General features: G+C 42.7%; 1 protein-coding gene across 1 annotated transcript; it reads right to left on the minus strand.

Moving 5' to 3' along the window:
• Window positions 1–821: 821 nt before the first annotated feature.
• On the minus strand, window positions 822–5930 carry LOC148043774 (placenta-specific gene 8 protein-like). The gene is made up of 3 exons (XM_087724041.1): window positions 5813–5930; window positions 3910–4034; window positions 822–1821 (listed from the first exon to the last, which is right to left on the minus strand). Exons 1-3 carry the CDS (start codon window positions 5919–5921, stop codon window positions 1717–1719), a joined length of 339 nt encoding a protein of 112 aa, XP_087580167.1. The 5' UTR covers window positions 5922–5930; the 3' UTR covers window positions 822–1716.
• Window positions 5931–20542: the final 14612 nt, after the last annotated feature.

Consider the following 20542-nt stretch of genomic DNA (forward strand, 5'->3'; position numbering starts at 1 on the left):
AGACTTTGCGGAAATGCTCTCCTTTCGCAACATATAAACAGATTTAACTATGTGATCCTCTTTTGCAGCTTCCTAAGAAGAAAAGCCAATGGCCAAGCTAGATTTAGTTAACAATCATGTTACTAACTTAACAACTGCACTTGAGATAATGTTGTAACATTTCCTACACAGAATCATTTAGAATTATGTAATGATTAAGGCAACATGCTAGAAACCAGGAGGCTGTGAATTCTAGTCCCGTGTTAGGCATAAAGCTCAAGGGCCAGTCAGACCTCTGAGCCCAAGAAGGAGGCAAACCGCTTCTGAAAAAGTTGTCAAGAGAACTGCAGGAACTGATTCAGACACATTGGAAGAAATGTCCTTGTGGGTTCAGTTCCAAGCGGGGGAAAAGACACTGGAAACATGGAGGCTGCTGTGAAAGATGGCTAATCTTACCTTTGTTATGTAGAGTAGACTAGCTCAGGCTTTTTAATGGCCCATTGACAAAGGTGGTGGCTATTAAGAGGGAGTCTCTTTCCTGCCTAAAAACATGTTTCTGCATTTCTTATCCAGGGAAATATAATATTCTGCCTTTTTAATATTTCCAAGGATATTTCATTTTTCTAAGGGAGAGGTGGGTGCTAACTTCCTACAGAGAGTTACCAAGAGCCAACAAAAATAAAAGATTTGTCCCTATCGTCCTGTCCCACTTTATATATATATATATCGATGAAAATCTTAGCCTTTAGATAATTAAAACAACCATAACACCATAAAAACAGCCTAGCGAATTAACATCCACCGCTTTTCCGTAGAACAGAATATTTGAAACACGCAAAACATGAGATAAGAAACACAGGGCTATTTTTATTCATTTCTAGGTAAATTCCCCATACAGAACGGCCTATTCAACATAATTGAGCAAACGGTAATATTTTCCAGAAGGCCTTTCTCCCAAATTAATTACAATATCACTTAATGATGTGGTCTTTGGGCCATCATATAAAGTATGAATCACTTATTCTCACACATGGCTCTCGCCCATGTATTTCTGAAATATACAGACTTCTAAAAGCACCCAAGTTGCTAAGAAGGGAAAGCATTCAGATTATTATATTTGAGGCTGCTGAAATCACTTTATTGGTTAATTTATTTTTTTGTCCCTTGGTTTTACCATAAGCTGCTTTATAGGACAGACTATATATAATGCATAGGTGAATAAAGTGTGATGTTGGTTAAAACCCAAATACTAACAGAATCTGAGCGGAACTAGCTAATAAAACTTTCAGGGCTATGTTTGACCACAAAACTTTTACTATTGTGAGTTTCACAGCGCATTTAAAGGCACTAGGACTGTTTTATTTTAAAAGGAACTCGAACAATGTAAATGAGCATATCTCCATTTCCACAGCACAGCTGGTCCACTTATAATAGTTTATTTAGTGACTGTTTGAAGTTACTTATGACCATTTTTCACACTTAGGTCTGTTGCAGCATCTCCACGGACACATCAGTCGTGGGTTTCCATTTTTCCCCCCTACTGGTTCCCTCGCTTGCACGCGCAACGCTTCTGCCCAGCTGGCTGGGGAATTCTGGGAGTTGAAGTCCACAAGACTTAAAGTCCCCAAGGTTGAGAAACACTGCTCTAAGTAATGGTTCTGCCTACAAACTATTCTACTGCATCTCAGAATTCTAATGAAAAAAGGAGGAATGTAAAGGCGCTGAGGACGAAGTCTTCTAGAATATCCCCATTTCTTTCCTTTTTTTGATATCTCTCTGGACTTGGCAGAGAGAACACATGGGGAAACAGCCCACAATGCAGGTATCCCCACAGATGGATCCCTGTTGAAATAAAGAAAAAAGAAACCCAATGAATCAATAACTTTTTCAACAAAATCATGAGGAAGAGTAGGGGTGTCAAACTCAATGTCATCGAGAGTCGCATCAGGGTTGTGCTTGACCTTGGGGGCCTGGGGCGGGCGTGGCTGGGATGGGCATAACCAGCTCGACGTCACTCATCTCAGTGGCACCGGTGATGGCCCGAGCGCTCTGCCAACGGAAACAGGCTCCTGAGCTCTATTTTCAGCTGCAATGGCCGGGCTGCAGAGCAGTGGTGGCTTTCAAAATTTCTTCGAACCTACTCTGTGGGTGTGGCCTCCTTTGTGGGAGTGGCTTGCCGGCCATGTGACCTGGTGGGAGTGGCTTGCCGGCCATGTGTTTTCTCTCTCTCTCTCTCTCTTTCTCTCTCTCTTTCCTTCCTTTTGTCTCTCTGTCCCTTTTTCCTTTTTTTCTTTCATCTCTCTCTCACTTTTTCTTTCTTTTTTTCTTTTTTTCTTTATTTATTTCTTCCTTTCTTTCTCTTTCTCTCTCTGTGTGAGTCTGTCTGTCTGTCTCTGTGTGTGTGTGTTTGTGTGTCTGTCAGTGGTGGGTTTCAAAAAATTTTGGAACCTCTTCTGTAGGTGTGGCCTGCTTTCCGGGTCCACTGGTGGAACCTCTTCTAACCGGTTTGGTAGATTTGACGAACCGGTTCTACCGAACTCGTGCGAACTGGCAGGAACCCACCTCTGCTGCAGAGGCACCATGGGCCGCTCCTTTGCTGTTTCCAGGATGGCTCCGTAGGCCAGATCTAAGCAGCCTGCAGACCAGAGCTAGGCCCCGGGTCTTGTGTTTGACACCCCTGATGTAGAGATACGGAATCATGAAAAGCTAACTCTATGTTAGATGGCAAACTACAGGCAGTCCTTGACCCACAACAGTTTGGTTAGTGATAGTTCAAACCTACAAAGCAGCAGGGTAGTGGGGGGGGGGCAACGAAGGGCCACCACTGAGAAGGTCTTTTTTCATGGTCCCACAGGTTACAATGCTTAATCCATGGGACGTGTAAAATATTCTGCCTTCCCCTCCTTGTGGGCCAGGTAGATGTGACAGTTATGTTTGGCATGGGGCAAGTGTCATTTTCATTTTCATTCCTACAATTCTGAAAGATTTATGTTCTCCTGCAGATAACAAATGAAAGAATTATCTGTTCGCTTCCTAGGTCAGGTTTCTCCTCCCACAAATTTCCAGATTGTGCATGCGCTGCCTTTCCGAGAGGGTCTAAGACAGCTTGCCACATCCAACTTGCCATGGCCAACTCATTGCATGACAACTTCCCCATGGACAAGAATTACCGAGGTGGCGCAGTGGTTAAATGCAACACTGCAGGCTACTTCAGCTGACTGCAGTTCTGCAGTTCGGCTGTTCAAATCTCACCGGCTCAGGGTTGACTCAGCCTTCCATCCTTCTGAGGCGGGTGAAATGAGGACCCGGATTGTTGTTGGGGGCAATATGCTGACTCTGTAAACCGCTTAGAGAGGGCTGAAAGCCCTATGAAGCGGTATATAAGTCTAACTGCTATTGCTATTGCTAATTACGCTAATACATCGTTTCCCTGAAAATAAGACCTCCCCAGATAATAAGCCCAATCGGGCTTTTGAGCGCATGCACTAAAATAAGCCCTCCCCCTCAAGATAAGCCCTCCCTGAAAATATTGCAAAATAATAAGGCCTCCCCGAAAATAAGGCCAAGTGCTTATTTTTTTTGGGGGGGGTCAAAAGAAAATAAGATCCTGTCTTATTTTCAGGGAAACACGGTATTGAAGAAATGATAGAAAAGAATCACTGAAAAGGGATGCCAAAGGAGGGACAAGAGGAAATGTGAATACAAAAATTAAAATAGTTATTTTAAATAATTAAATTGCATTGTTGAATTTTCCCTTGGCGAGTTGACCATGACAGGTTATCCCAAGGCAAGTTGGTTGTCCCAGTCCCTTTCTGAGCTGGTTTATCTCTCCAATTTCACGAGTGCTTCTTAAGATTCTAACTTTTGGCTTTTAACTTGAGTTTATAAACCTGAAGTTTGTCTAGTCTTAGGCAAGATGAATCTACTTACAGGGAGATTGTATTTTGTCCTGTAAACAGCTCGCATGGCCACAGTTCCGCCACAGCAACAACATTCACTCATAGCTGTGGCAACTTGGCATGACAAAATAGGGAAACAGAACATTCCACAGAGACCTAGAGAGAGAAAGAAAAAGACCCTGTAGAAATATTTTGGCACAGTGTTGAATTTATGAACCAGAAAGTGCAAATTATACTATTTCTGCAACATCAAAACTGCAAATAAAAGTGCTAGTTAAAACATCACCTAGCATGGGGGAAGGCTGAAAAAAAAAACTCATTTACAAACCACATTAAATGGAAAGCACACTCCATTGCAGAATTAAAGAAATTCCTGTCGGAAAGAGACTGGCTGAGCCAGGGAGTGGAATCAAACAGGGAACTAATCTGGAATCTGTACATGGACACAAGAGAGTGAAGTCTGATCTTCTCTGAACGTTGTTTAAACTTATCTAGTCTGACCCAGGTGCAGACCGCCAGTCCGAGAAGCTTCCTAAGTTATAGGCTTGAGTAATAAAATAGCTCATTGAGTTCTGCGCACATGGATCTGATTAATTGTGCCTGACAATTGACAATAGAAGAGAATAAACGTAACTCACATCTGCACTGTTATGTCCCTGATGTTCTCTGAACTTGGTTGTTTTGTTGCAGATGGTTCTTTACCCAAGTAAGTAACAGTTTTAGTACTAGCATGAATGCTGTCCTAGCACTGATGATATTCCCTACCTGGGTAATTAAACGTGTACAAGACAACAGCCAAGCTTGGAAAGCTGCAACTATCCCTTATTGCGAACATTAAAATTCAAAACATAATGAGAGCATCATATTATTTCCTTTAGAAACCCTTTTAGCATAATTCTTCAGGTATGTAGCATCCAGTGCAAGAAACCATGTGCCAGAATAGAGTTTAAAGGTAAAGGTAAAGGTTCCCCTCGCACATATGTGCTTGTCGTTCCCGACTCTAGGGGGCGTGCTCATCTCCGTTTCAAAGCCAAAGAGCCAGCGCTGTCTGAAGACGTCTCTGTGGTCATGTGGCCGGCATGACTAAACATCAAAGGTGCACGGAACGCTGTTACCTTCCCACCAAAGGTGGTTCCTATTTTTCTACTTTTTTACATTTGAACTGCTAGGTTGGCAGAAGCTGGGACAATTAAGGGGAGCTCACTCCATTACGTGGCACTAGGGATTTGAACTGCCAAACTTTCTGAGTCACCGTGTCCCGTTAGAATAGAGTTTACTTCATGCTATATACCAGAATCTGAAATAATGGTGAAGGGACATTGGTACTAAATAAGAGTCAAGAGAATTCATGGGGGATTGGATTTAAAACTCCTGTGGGAGCATAGCGATTCCAAAATTGATGGAAACTCCCAAAGCAGCAAGGACCCCTCATTATGAACATTAAAATTGAAAACATTAAGAGAACATCCTATTGCTTTCTTTAAAAAAACAATTTAGCATAATTCTTCAGGTGTGTAGCATCAGGCGCAGGAAACCAGGTGCCAGAATAGAGTTTACGTCATGCTTTGTACCAGAATCTGATCTTCTAATGGTCAAGGCAGAAAGGTGCTAAAACAAAATTCATGGGGGACTGGATTTAAATCTCCTGTGGGAGCATAGCAATTCCAAACCTATGGTGCGTTTCACCCCACCCACGGGCTTAGCCTGGTCATCACCTTCATGTAAAATTTTAAAGTTCCATACACAACTTTTAATATAGCATAGAAGCTGTGACTCCTTTTATATTTTGCCATCCTAATTCCAATCCAGGGGGCTGTTCAATAATTAAACATCCATTGCTCAAATGATAAAGAATAATTTATTTCTGCAACCTATCCAATCCGGAAGAATATTCAGCCCAATCTTCCCAAGAAGGCTTTGAAAACCCCACTTACAGACTCCACAGTCACTAAAGCAGTCGCATAAGTCCGTTTGCCAGTTGTTCACCTTGGGCTGGGCCACCCCCGCCTGTGTCTGAGTGACAACTTTTGGTTGAGCATTCATGGTGGACAATATTCTAAGGGGGAGAAAAAGAGAGAATCAAAAAAGAGAAGAGATTAATTAACAAGCTGGGTAGATCGTGGTCTCCGTCCTAACTTCACAGAGTGGGATCTAGTTCAGAGGTGGTATTCGGCCAGTTCGAACTGGTTCTAGAGAACCAGTAGTGGAAATTTTGAGAGTGGGGAGGGAATGTGGATTTCGCGGTATCCTTCCCCTGCCACGTGCACAGAACCAGTAGTAAAAAAATTTTGAATCCCACCACTGATCTGGTTGCTAGATTCAGTTCTGGACGAAGTCTTTCCGATACACAAATTGGTATTGTGAGAATCTTTCTCTCAACCTGGGACAGAGCCATTCTGAATGTCCAATTGTCCTCTGTTGTTTTGAAAAAGTGGCTCCCTCTGCACTCAGTCAGTTGCTACTTCCTCCTTTGATTCTAGTCCCTGTGCTTTGGGATCTTGAAACTGGGTGGCTGCTGGCAAGCCATTGGCTTATCTCTCTCTCTGAAAGCACATTAAATTGACCAATGCTCTGTCCCATTGCTGATAGTCAAAGACATCTAGTATTCTACTATGTTAGAATTACTTTCTATCCTACATCTTCCTTTTTTTTTTTTGGTCTGTCTATGAAGATTCTCAATCATCAAATCATGGTTATCCCAAAGCTGCTTTTCCATGCTGTGCTATTAACAAATAGTCGTATAGGAACAACTGTAAGGGATGAAAGCATCATTTAATATCTGCAGAGTGTCTTATCAACCAACAAACCAACCGATCAATCTGAATAGAGCTGGAAGAGGTTCTTGGAGGTCTTGTAGTCCAGCTCCTTCTCAAGCAGGAGACCCTATACCATTTCAAGATAGGTCCAGTCTTTTCTTTAAATTCTCCAGTGATGGAGCACCCACAGCTTCTGAAGTCCAGCTGTTCCACTGGTTAATTGTCCTCACTGTTAGGACGTGCCAAGTTGCTTCTCTCCTTGATTAGTTTCCATCCATCCTGTCTTCTCTTGCCTTCTGGTGCTGTATCAGCTGTACTACAAGCAGCTATGATTCTTCACGGCCACAGAAATACTGTGTTTTCTTTTTGTTTCTCCTCTTTAAATTGTAGTAGATAGTATAGACATCCAATCAATAAAAATAAACAAGCATTTCAAAATCTAGACATTGGGAAGATGTAAGGGCGAGAATTAGAAATGAAATGCTTAATTTCTCCTTAGCTTCCTCTGTAAAAATGCTTTTATATTTGTGTTACTTTTGAATCTGCTCCCCCAAATTAAAAAAAAAAGGTGGATTCACATTCTGTAATATAATGCAAATGTCACAAGAGAGTCTTTCAGTAAGCAAACTTGATCCAGGGAGATTAAAAACTTGGAAAACTTTATTAGTTTAGAATAGATACAAAAGCAAAGGCAGAAAGATTTCAAGCGTGGTTATTATACAGTTTTTATTATTTTATAATATAGCATGCAAAGAGAATAACAAAAGTAAATAGTAGGGGAATTCGGGAAGGGAAAAGGGAAATAGTGGTGGAAAGCAAGTGGGGAGAAGAAAAAAATGCATTGACTTACAACTCCCTTTGATGCAGTAGAATAAGGCATTAACATCTAACCTCAAGTTTTTACTGTTACAAAATAGTATAAACTAGCCTTTTCTATAACAACGAATCTATCTGATCGGTAAAACCCCACATCAAAGTTTCATTGTTTTCCACCTCAAGCACAAAGTCCAGGATCGGTTTCCAAGTAGAAAGAACAATATTTGTATCTTTTTCTTCGATCAAAACAGTCCATTTCACCATCTCAGCTAACTCCATCAGTTTTTGCAGCCATTTCCTCCGTGGTGGGGCTTGAACTGATCTTCCATTTAGTGCATAAAATAATCTTGCAGCCGTCAACATATAATAACATCAGAGTTCCACGTTTTTTTCTCCGAAGTCTTTTTCCATTAAACTCAAAAGAAAAGTCTCTGGTTTTCTTTCTATCTTCACTTTAAGAATTCTCTCCTATTAGGATATGAATCCTACGCCAATGTTTCTTCGCTTTATCACACAAAAAAAGATTTCAAGCCTTTTTTTTTTCTTCTCTTCTTCCTCTTTTGGCTTCTCTTTTCCGAGCTGTAATAAACTCTGCCCACTGGCTGACTCCTGCTTTTGGGTTTTTAAAATTGACAGGGGATGATTGCCCTACTAAACAATTGGATAGATATTTTTTTCAGACAAGGAAGTAATTTTTGTTTCAGTCAAGTGAAAAAAACAAACAAACTTAAGGGAGAAAAAACAAAAGAAGATCAAATCAAACTTGATTTAGATGAAATCATAAGATGTGATGATTGGGAACGCTTAGAAAAATATCTTTAAATCGATTCTTCCTTGTCCCGTCTTTAGAAACAATTCTGATTTTTCTGCCTTTTTTCTGTTTCATATTCTAGGAGTCAAATAGTAGATCCCTCACTATTTCTGTCCCTTCCAACACCTCTGCCCGTTTTATTTTATTTGCATCCCGCCTTTGTTATTATTTTTACAAATAATTCAAGGCAGCAAATATGTTCAACTAGTGGTTGGTTCTGGCTTCTGTTACTGTGGGTTCATTCAGGGATGCGCTTCGCATACACAGTAGTAAAAAAATCGGTTCTGCACATGCGCAGAAGCAAAAAACAAGATGGTGGCCACCTACTGCGCCGCCGATAGTACCAGTTTGGGGGCATGGCCAGCCGAGTTACTACCTACTTGGCTGAACCAGTCCGAACCGGTAGGAACCCACCTCTGTGTCCAACACACATTCCTTCTCCTATTTCCCCCACAACCACTACCCTGTACATTGGATTGGGGAGAGAGAGGGGGGGAGGGAGAGAGAAGGAGAGAGAGGGAGGGAGGGAGGGAGAGAGAGAGGGAGAGAGGAGAGAGAGATTCAAATGAATCCTGTTTAAAAGGTTATCTTGCCCATTAGAATAGAATAGAATAGAATACAATACAATACAATACAATACAATAGCTTAACAGAGTTGGAAGGGACCTTGGAGGTCTTCTAGTCCAACCCCCTGCGTAGGCAGGAAACCCTACACCACTTCAAATGATATGTTTTTAAAAATTTCCAGTGTTGGAGTATCCACAACTTCTGTTACACTGATTAATTGTTCTCACTGTCAGGAAATTTATCCTCAGTTCTAAGTCTCCTTGATTAGTTTCCACCCATTGCTTCTTGTTCTACCCTGAGGTGCCTTGGAGAATAGTTTGACTCCCTCTTCTTTGTGGCAACTCCTGAGATATTGGAACACTGCTATCATGTCTCCCCTAGTCCTTCTTTTCATTAAACTACACATAACCAGTTCCTGCAACCGTTCTTGATATGTTTTAGCCTCCAGTCTTCTAATCATCTTTGTTGCTCTTCTCTGAACTCTTTCTAGAGTCTTTTCTACATCATGGCGACCAAAGCTGAATGCAGTATTAATGCAGACATTAAAATGCTGCCTTTGTAATTTCCCCAAATCTAAGACTTTTTAGAAATAAGTGCTACTCAGTGATAATCAGAGGGAGCAATGATAAAATATAGTAAAGTAAGACTAAATTTGGAGAATTGGTATTCACTCAATCTGAGTCAGAAAAACAACTGCTATATATTGATTTCTATAGCAGACTGCTACAAATTCTAAAGTGTTAATAAACTTCCCTGCTATGAAGATCTATTTTCAAGACTTACTGAAAACAATAGCCCAAACACAGATGTGATCCAGAGCTAATGAGGTTTTAAAGCAAGTCATGTTAAGATCCTTCATTCCAAAATGATTCGTACGCGTTAAAAATAAAATATTGAATTACTTCATGTAACCGCCCTTATCATTTTAAGGTGGGCCATTACGATGTGCCAGATTGTTCAACTTGTGTTTTGTCCTCTTAATTCTCAACACTTTCTGCATTTTGCATCAGTCCATCTTTGGCAAATAAATTGGGGAAAAAAGTCAAATAAATTAATTCTGTTTCTGACCTGTGATGATGTTTTTGAGGAATTAGGAGTCGTCTTCTGCTAGGAACCTTTTCTTATCACCATCTTCCAATTTGGAAAAGTGAAAATTAATGATCAGTTTACCCTCCTGTTTGTTTTCCAGGGAGCCCCCAAATTTTCAAGGCTTCCTATTTAGATCCTATTAGCTTGTAATATTATGGAGAGGTGCATTCGGTGAGACAGTTGCCACTTAATCAAGCACAAAGAAGCAGCTGTGGTGTGTCCTTTGTCAAATCAAATGATAATTACAGTTATTTCAGCATAGCAACTGGAAACCTGTGCTGTTTCCCAGCAAAGTAATTAGATGTTTATGTTAAAGAAAAGTACCAGGAGTGCACAAATACTGACGTGGATTTCTGCTCATGTAAGATAGGTCTTTACAAAACAAAAAATTCTTCTTAGCATTATCCCACTAGCACAGAGTTAGATGTTTTGGGTTGTAGGAAGTTATCACCCAGCCCTCTCCCAGAAAAATGAAATATCCCTAGGAAATATTGAAAAGGCAGAATATTTCTCTGGATGTGAAAAGAAAGAAACATGTTTTAAAAGACAGAATAGCTGCCTGTAGCTTCCTGCCCATCCCCACTTTGTCAATGGGCCATTAAGAAGGCCAAGCTAGTCCACTTTACATAATAAAGGCTTCTCCACTTCAGCTCCAGGGGGATGGGATTAAAAGCATGATAATATTGGCCCTTTACTCAACTGACCACATGGCATCTGAGAACTCAACCAAACCTGGATTCAGCCCAGAGAGTTGCCCCTGCATGGCCCTATGGGAGTCTGACAACCAATCAGAATGCATTTCGTACACAGGAACAGGAAACAGAGAGGTGGGATTAAATAGGTTATAAAAAGCCTAGCAAGCCCCTCCCTCAGCCCTTCTCTTCTTCTCCACCAACATTGAAGCATGTGATCACCTTTTCTATTCAGGGCTCAAGCCATGTGGTCCTGTCCACCATTAAACCATCTTTCCAAGCAGCCTCCATGTCTCCAGTGTCTTTTTCCCCACTTGGAGCCAAACCCAGAAGGACATTTCTTTAATCAGATTTTTTTTTTTGTCAGATCAACCCAAGTGTTGATCCATTGATTGTGACATTAATTGACTGACCCGCTTGTCACCCGAGTTTGAGATTATGCGATGGGAGAGAGTGCCTGGCCAAAAGCCACCCAGCTGGATTTCATGTCTAAGGTGGAACTAGAATTCATTGTCTCCTGGTCATTGGCTGGGTCTAGGACTTAGGACAACTTGCCAAGGCCAACTCCCTGAGGCCAACTCATTGCAGAACAAGAGTTACACTAATATCGAAGAAACGGTGGAACAGAATCATTAAGGAAGGATGCCAAAGGACAGATAAAACAAAATGTGAAGGACAAACATTAAAATATTTTTAAAAATATTTTATATTTTAAAATAGGAGCCGAGGTGGCACAGTGGTTAGGGTGCAGTACTGCAGGCCACTTCAGCTGACTGTTATCTGCAGTTCAGCGGTTCTAATCTCACCGGTTCAAGGTTGACTCAGCCTTCCATCCTTCGAGGTGGGTAAAATGAGGACCCGGATTGTTGTGGGCAATATGCTGACTCTGTAAACCGCTTAGAGAGGGCTGAAAGCCCTATGAAGCGGTATATAAGTCTAACTGCTATTGCTATTGCTAAAGTATTTTTAAATACTCAAATTGAATTGTTGAATTGTCCTGCAGCAAGTTATCCTGGGGTTCCATTAGTCATGGAACGTTGTCCTGCGGTGAGTTGACTGTAGTGAGTTGGCCATGGAAAGTTGGCCACAGTAAGTTGGCCACAGTAAGTTGGCCAGAGTGAGTTGGCCGCACCAAGTTGTCCCATACCTGATTGGCCCAGTCACCCAGCCAGCTTTCATGCCTAAAGTAGGATTAGAACTCCCAGTCTCCTGGTTTTTCGCTGGGTGCCTTAACCACTAGACAAAACTGGATCTCGAAGACAGCTCTTAAACGTGAATATATAATGTAGGACAAGTGGAAATTTGCCTAATTTGTATTAATAATAGTGACTTTTCTAAGCTCTGAATTAGAGCCGAGTTGGCGCAGTGGTTAAATGCAGCACTGCAGGCTACTTCAGCTGACTGCAGTTCTGCAGTTCGGCTGTTCAAATCTCACCGGCTCAGGGTTGACTCAGCCTTCCATCCTTCCGAGGTGGGTAAAATGAGGACCCAGATTGTTGTTGGGGGCAATATGCCGACTCTGTAAACCGCTTAGAGAGGGCTGAAAGCCCTATGAAGCGGTATATAAGTCTAACTGCTATTGCTATTGCTATTGCTATTGCTATTGCTAACTTCGGCTAGATTAGCCATGCATTTGCTTCCAAGAAGTAGCATTTTTGGTCAGCAAGAACCAGAGTGGATGGCCACAAACACTTTATAGGCTGGCCACAAATGCAGTTGAACCCATTACTGGAATTAAGGAAGAAGATGTGATATTTATCTTAAGCAGTGATTAGAGGCGGACGGAGAAGGATGTGAGCAAAGTTTATTATGAGCATAGTAAAAAAAAACCACCACTAAGAGATAGTCAATTTACCGTATATGATAAGGAAATAGGAGTAAGATATTATGGGATAGCTTTCTGAGAATGGGTGTCTGTCATGTAACTTTGTAATCAATCAGCAATTCTCTTATTTTTGTCTCCTGCGGTAAATTGTATACAAATAGACTTCCAGCAGATATGAAACCCGCCTCCTCTTCTGCTTCTGTACAAAAATATATTTTAAAAGTTTTGCCTTTCTTTGATCGTGTGTGGAAATTGGCTTCTTCCCACCAGATTTCTGTACTTTCTGGCCTACAAAAAGGTGTATTATTCCAATGCCAAATCTTAGGGAGGTGGAATCACAGATTATTTCTTTCCTGCCCTGCACTTTGGGAGGAAGTATTGAAATCTTTCCAGATTTTCTAAAGCTGGTGAACGGCCTAATTTAATATTCAGAGCATGAAGCAAGATAGCATTGTTTTCCACATGCAGCCAATATGGGTCCTTAATAGAGCATCTGTGTCAGCTGTAGGAAGTTAAAACCCACCCATCATCCAGTGGTGGGATTCAGCCAGTTCGCACCTATTCGGGAGAATCGGTTGGTAACTTTCTAAGCAGTTCAGAGAACCGATTGTTGGAAGAAATCTCCTTTTGTTTTTTTCCACTTTACAGGGCTAATCCTGTAAGGAAGGAAGGAAGGAAACATTCTGGTGTTGTTTCTAGCCTAATCTTTATTGCCCTGTTTACAGGAACTGCCTCTCCGGTTAACCCTTATTACCATTGTAACAACTAAGGCAAAGTGCCCACCAACCTGAGTGACATTGACTTGGCCACGCCCACATGATCACATGACCACCGAGCCCCGCCTACCCAGCTGGTTATTAGGGCAGAGAACTGGCTGGTAAATTATTTGAATCCCACCACTGCCACCACCCTAGAAAATGAAAATTTTAAGGAAATATTAAAGGGCAGAATATTTCCTCCAAAAGGCAGAAATTTAGCTCCCACCCCTCACCTTTCTCAATGGGCCATTAAGGCCTGAGCCAGTCTGTTCTACCTAACAAAGATCTACCCACTTCTTCTAGCAAACAGAAACTCACCACAAGGCACCTGGGAAAATTCCATCAGTCAGCAAGTCTTGGGTCAAGCTTGAGTCTTAGGACAGCCTGCAAAGTTAGCTAAGACCCCCAACCCCACCCGCTGGGAGTGTGACAACCAATCAGAATGCATTTCTTGCACAGGAACGGAAGGTGGGTCCCAGAGAGGACATAAAAACCCAGCGACTCTCAGGTTCCCCCGCCCCCTTTTTTTCTGTTCAGGAGCTCAAGCCATGTGATCCTGTTCATCATTAAACCATCTTTCCAAGCAGCCTCCGTATTTCCAGTGTCGTTTTCCCTACTTGGAGCTGAACTCAGAAGGACATTTCTTCCTTGCGGGGTAGTCCAGACAAGAATCAAACGGAGGAGTACCAAATCTCTCTTTATTGTAAAGTTACATTATTTACAGCATCTTCCCAGTCTGCAAGTACATCTTTTTCCCCTGACCACCTTTAGAGTCCAAGGGAAAAAAAAAACTAAAGAAGGGAGAGTCCCTTCTAAGATGTTTGCCATGCCCCATTTTGTCTGTGGGCTCAGCTGCCTCTTATCTGACTTTTGCCTAGTCTTCCTCCTGTTTCTCAAGGTCATTCGATAATTGGATTGATATTTGCAAGATGCTTTTCTTGTTTACACACTACCAAGTGCCTTTGTTTCTCCTCTCCTCTCCTCTCCTTTTTTCTTTTCATTTCATCTGTGGTGATTCTCAGTCATCCAGGTCATGGTTGTCTTAAAGGTGCTTTTTCAAAAGGCAACTGGTTTTTTTAAAATTTTCCTTGAAACCTTTTTTTTAATTTTTCCTTTCCTTTCCTTTCTCCTTTCCTTTTTTTTGTTCTTTTCTTGTTGCCCAATGACACAATTTCCCCCTTGTTTATTTACTCAGATCACCGGTTCCACCACAAAACCGCGGTAGACTAAAGCGCGCTCGACGAAAGCGCGTACGTGACGTCATCACAGCGCAACGAAAACAGCAAGCTGTGAGAGGTAAAGTTAAAATTAATGCGTAAATCTAAACCTAACCCCCCCAAACCTAACCCTAAACCTAACCTTAAACCTAACCCTTAACCTAACCCTAAACCTAACCCTAAACCTAACCCTTAACCTAACGCTAACCCTTAACCTTACCCTAAACCTAACCCTAACGCTTAACGTAACCCTAACCCTAACCCTTACCTTTACTTGAATCGGCTTGCTTTAAAAGCGCTTTTTAAAGCGCCCTTTTTTCTCCACGGTCGTATTTGTTGCGCTGCTGATGACGTCAGGTTTAATCGGGCGCGCTTTAGTGGACCGCGGTTTTGTCGTGCCACGCAGATCACCATATCCTTTTTAGTTTGAACCACCCTAAATAGTTTGGTATCACCAGTTGGCTCGACTAACTTGCTAAGTGCTAGGAGATTTCCTTTCAGAACACATTTTTTTGGATACCCTGAGACTCCAACCCTGCTAACTTTGCTTTGGAGTCTTGATTTTAAGCTTTATTGAAAACCTTTTGAAAAATCTTAAAATGCTATATCTGAATGCAGCCATCTGACAGCATCCTGAAAAAAAGGTGAAACACATTAGGGAGCTGGAAATTCTTTTCTTCATAAACTAAAGGGTTCTTCTTCTGGAGTAATTGTCCTGAAGGTGTTCTTTCCTGCACTTTCTTGGATTTTCTAAATCCCATTTTAAAACTGGCTTTCTCTTGAACATTTTCCAGCCACTGGGACTACACTGCCAGGCCTGCAGCCATCTTTTCTTTTGGATCTTTGGCCTGCTACACTTTCTATTATTCTACTATGCATTTTCTATTGTGGGAAAATGGGAGGCGGGGATTGTACGGAGTTAGATGCTATGTAGCCATAACAACATTCCTTGTAGAAAGCCAAGGTCATCCTTTGTCTCTGCACCTCTGTACCTGACCGGAACTGGATGGCTGGAACTGCCAGCATGGGATGGACTTGTGGGTGTGGGTGTGGGGGCACCTTGAACTTTCAACTAGGTGGGGAAAACCGGGAAGCTTTCAGCCCCGGCTTTTCCCAGATTTCCCGACATGGTTCTCTTAATAAATTGGAACTTTGAGCAATACTTTGCCTTGGACTCTGATTTAATTTTGGATGCTATTTGGAACCCTGTGTATAGCTTGATATGCAGCTAAATCTTTGTATACGTCAGTAAGCCAGACTATAAGCGTAGAACTTGATACTTTATTAAAGAACAGGATGAGGTGAAACAGCGATGCCATCAGTGGTGGGATTCAAATTTTCTTACTACTCGTTCTGTGGCAGTGGTGGGATTCAGCCGGCTCGCACCCATTTGGGAGAACCGGTTGTTAACTTTCTAAGCAGTTCAGAGAACCGGTTGTTGGAAGAAATCTCATTTTGTTTTTTTTCACATTACAGGGCTAATCCTGTAAGGAAGGCAGGAAGGAAACATTCTGGTGTTGTTTCTAGCCTAATCTTTATTGACCTGCTTACAGAAACTGCCTCTCCGGTTAACCCTTATTACATTGTCACAGCTAAGGTGAAGCGCCCATCGATGTGAGTGATGTTGAGTTGGCCACTACCCAGCTGGTCTTTAGGACAGAGAACCGGTTGTTAAATTATTTGAATCCCACCACTGTTCTGTGGGTATGGCTTGGTGGATGTGGCTTGGTGGGCATGGCTTAGCGGGCGTGGCAGGGGAAGGATACTGTAAAATCCCCATTTCCTCCCAATCAGCTGGGACTCAGGAGGCAGAGAATAGATGGGGGCGGGGCCTGTCAGAAATGGTATTTACCGGTTGTCCAAACTACTCAAAATTTCCGCTACCCGTTCTCCAGAACTGGTCAGAACCTGCTGAATACCACCTCTGGATACCATGTATGGGATATAGATTTTGTCCTCAGAAGAACGTGGGTCACGGACTAAGCTGGACTTTTCTAGATGTTTCTATTACCTCAGAATGCTACAACATGGAGTCTGGCATCTCAGGATGCAGCTTCTTTCCAGAATGATGGGAAGAATGGGTGCTCTAACACCACCAAAGCCAACTTTCCAAACAATGAAAAAATCGAGTTTGTCCACCAGATGGCGGTCAATACATTTTAAAGAACAACGGCAATAAAAATACACAAACTGTTTTGACGGGGCAAACATGATTGTCCCAAACATGACAATCCCTTTGTGGTTAATGAACCGTTCTCTTTATTAGGAACGCCAGCAGCTGCTCTCTCTCAAAGCAGGCTCCGAAGTCTCGAAGTCCTGTGCAAAGTGACGCTCACTCCCTCTCCTCCTGAACTGGCCCAACACACCAGGACTCGCGCTCTCTCTTCTCACACTTGCAAGGGAAGTCCTGAAGGCGCACTCACTTTCTTCCAGCAGCAGAGACACACACATACACACACGCTCCAATTCCAAGAAGAATTCTGATAATTTTCAATCAGAGTTCGGAAGCGCAGGCTGTCGGTGCGGGCCGGCAGAGAGATGAACAGTTGTCTCCCACACCTATTCATCTCCACCCCCTGCCTTTTATCCCCAAAGCTAGGGTGGGGTTTCTCTAGCAGCAGTGCCTCTTCTGTCCCAAGGACCGGCCCATGGATTTCCTCTGCTCTCCTCTCCTCTGGCTTCTGCATATCTGCATGTCAGGCACTGGACCCAGCTGTTCCTCCTCTTCCTCATCTCCCACCTCCAGACCTGGGGGCTGTTGACTCTCCATCTGAGGGCTGACGGATGGCCCAGGCTCTGCCACTGCCTTTATCTCTGACAGTTCCATTCCCTCTTCCTCCTCGGAGCTCTCAGATTGTCTTGATGCTGGTCCTGACTCCCACCCCTCCTCCTCCTCCTCCTGCTCCTCCTCCAATTCGGCTGCCGAAGGGGTTGGCGGCTGACAAACCACAATACAAACTCTATGCTGGATGCATGACAGGGACAGATAGTATATTGCAGATGCTATATATATATATATATATATATATATATATATATATATATGTGTGTGTGTGTGTGTGTGTGTGTGTGTGTGTGTGTGTGTGTGTGTGTGTGTGTGTGTGTGTGTGTGTGTGTGTGTATGTGTATGTGTACGTATGTATGTGTAATGGTGCCTGGTGCACCAATTGCGACCCTATCTGGACTGGAGGCCCTTTGGATGGTCACTCACACCCTCGTCACCTCAAGACTGGATTACTGTAACTCGCTCTACATGGGGCTGCCCCTGAAGAGCATTCGAAGACTTCAGTTGGTTCAGAATGCAGCCGCTCGAGCGATAGTGGGCGTACCTAGGTACACCCACGTTACACCTATCCTCCACGAGCTGCACTGGCTTCCCATTGGTCTCCGGACACGCTTCAAGGTGCTAGTCGTTACTTTTAAAGCCCTACATGGTATCGGACCTGGCTATCTGAGAGTCCGCCTCCTGCCATTTACCTCCCAGAGACCCGTAAGATCTCACAGACTAGGCCTCCTCCGGATTCCATCTGCCGGTCAATGTCGGCTGGCGACCCCCCGGGGGAGGGCCTTCTCTATAGCTGCTCCGGCCCTATGAAACGATCTCCCCGTGGAGATCCGGACCCTTACTACCCTTCCGGCCTTCCGCAAAGCAACCAAGACCTGGCTGTTCCAGCAGGCCTGGGGCTGTTGATTTATCCAGCCCCATCCTAAGCTATGAATGTTGTGGAATTTTAATGTTTTTTTTTTATTTTTTGTATGTTCCCCCTTCTTTTTTATCTGTAAGCCGCCCTGAGTCTCTCGAGAGTGGGCGGCATACAAACCCTATAGGTAGGTAGGTAGGTAGGTAGGTAGGTAGGTAGGTAGGTAGGTAGGTAGATAGATAGATAGATAGATAGATAGATAGATAGATAGATAGATAGATAGATAGATAGATATAAACAGAAAAACAGACAGACAGAGATAAACAGAAAGACAGACAGAAAGACACAGACAGACAGAGATAGAGATAGATAGACAGAGATAGATAGATAGATAGATGATAGATAGATAGATAGATAGATAGATGAGAGAGAGATAGAGAGAGATAGAGAGAGAGAGAGAGAGAGAGAGAAGATAAAAGTTTCAGATTTTTCTTATAAGAATTCGCAGGAGCTCATGAATTGTTTGCTTTCCATTTGTCCTCATTTTGAGATTTGTGTTCTTTTTTGTAATCCATTTTGTTCCTTTGGACCAGTGTTTTCAGTTTTGGAAGCATCTGTTATTAATATATTCATTATTGCTAGCTATGACGGCATCCTCCTTTAATTGGGGGAACCTTTCTAGCTGTGGTATCTATGCCAGCAATGGTTATATTACATTTTGAGTAAGCCCCAACAATTCTTGAAATATTTATCTCTCTCAATTCCAAGAAATAGATTTATTGTGCAGTGGTTTCTCTTCTGAAATCCAGAGTAATTCAATACCCTTGTTCTGGGATCTTCCATATACACCTATTTTTCTTCCCAGTTGGTTGAATCATAACTTCATCTCAAAGGCTTCACCTCCAATCTTTCAAACCCATCCGCTCTAGAAGGTTAATACATAAGAGCAGTGGTTCTCAACCTGTGGGTCGGGACCCCCTTTGGGGGTCGAACAACCCTTTCACAGGGGTCGCCCTAAGACTATCGGAAAACACATATTTTCGATGGTCTTAGGAACCGAGACACCAATTTTATGGTTGGGGGTTCCACAACATGAGGAACTGTATTAAAGGGTCGCGGCATTGGGAAGGTTGGGAACCACTGCATAAGAGGATCCACTTAACCCATTTCCTGACCCCAAAGAAGACTATTAGTGCTTTCCTATTGCTAAATTGGAACTGAGTAGGACCATTGAGTAGGAACCGTTATCAGCAATAAGATCATCAGGAGAAAAAGAGAAGCTACATTGCTTCCTCTTTCTTCCAGGCAGATTATCGATGTACACGTAGAGGTGAAACTTTTGGTCTTTTTTTTTTACACGTATGGAAATTAGATTCTCTGTTTAATTCATGAAAAGGCAAGACAAGAAGCAATAGGTGGAAACTAATCAAGGAGAGAAGCAACCTTTATAAGAGCCGAGGTGGCGCAGTGGTTAGGGCGCAGTACTGCAGGCCACTTCAGCTGACTGTTATCTGCAGTTCAGCGGTTCAAATCTCACCGGCTCAAGGTTGACTCAGCCTTCCATCCTTCCGAGGTGGGTGAAATGAGGACCCAGACTGTGGGGGCAATTTGCTGACGCAATTTGCTAAAAATCTGTAAACCGCTTAGAGAGGGCTGAAAGCCCTATGAAGCGGTATATAAGTCTAATTAATAAATAATAAAATAAATAAATAAACCTACAACTCAGGAGAAATTTCCTAATGGTGAGAGCCATCAACCCATGCAACAGAAGTTGCCTTCAGACATTGTGGGTGCGCCTTCACTGGAGGCTTTCAAAAAGAGACAGGACCACCATTTGTCTGAAATGGTATTGGGTCTCCTGCTCGAGCAAGGGGTTGGATTAGAAGACATGCAAGCTCCCTTCCAAAACTATTACTCTATTTTCTATCCTTTGCACAACAAAGCAGACAAGATGATTAAACTAATAGGTTCACTGCAGGTATTTAGGAACCCATGCCTTTCATCAGGGGTGGGATTCTATCGGTTCGAGCGAACTGATTGTTAAACCGGTAGGATCCCACCCCTGCCTATTTGTACAAGACATCCGCCACCTAAATACATCTAAGGATCTTGGCCTTTGTATGTATTACGGTATTTTTCGGAGTATAAGACTCATCTGTTAAACGTGTGTGTGTGTTTGTGTGTGTATTCCAGCATAACTCTGGAACCCCTTGAGCAATTTCAATCAAACTTGATACACAGATGACTTACCCTCTGGAGAAAAATATTGTGGGGAGTAAGACACCCCTAAAACCCTTCTGGGAGTGTGTTCTGTTAAGATACAGCCTGTTGTGCCTTAAAATGGCTTCTACTGGGCAGTGCAGTGGAGTTGCCACGGTAACGGCTTCACAGTATTCCACAAAGGTGCTCCCTTTGGTAAGGGGGAAAATCCAACATTAGAAATTACATTTGGTCTGGACATTTTCCCCTTATAAATAAATCCCTGCGCAACG

This window comes from Thamnophis sirtalis, unplaced genomic scaffold (assembly GCF_051295495.1).
Source record: "Thamnophis sirtalis isolate CommonGarterSnake01/CBP01778 unplaced genomic scaffold, rThaSir2_p1.2 scaffold_10, whole genome shotgun sequence".
NCBI lineage: Eukaryota > Metazoa > Chordata > Lepidosauria > Squamata > Natricidae > Thamnophis > Thamnophis sirtalis.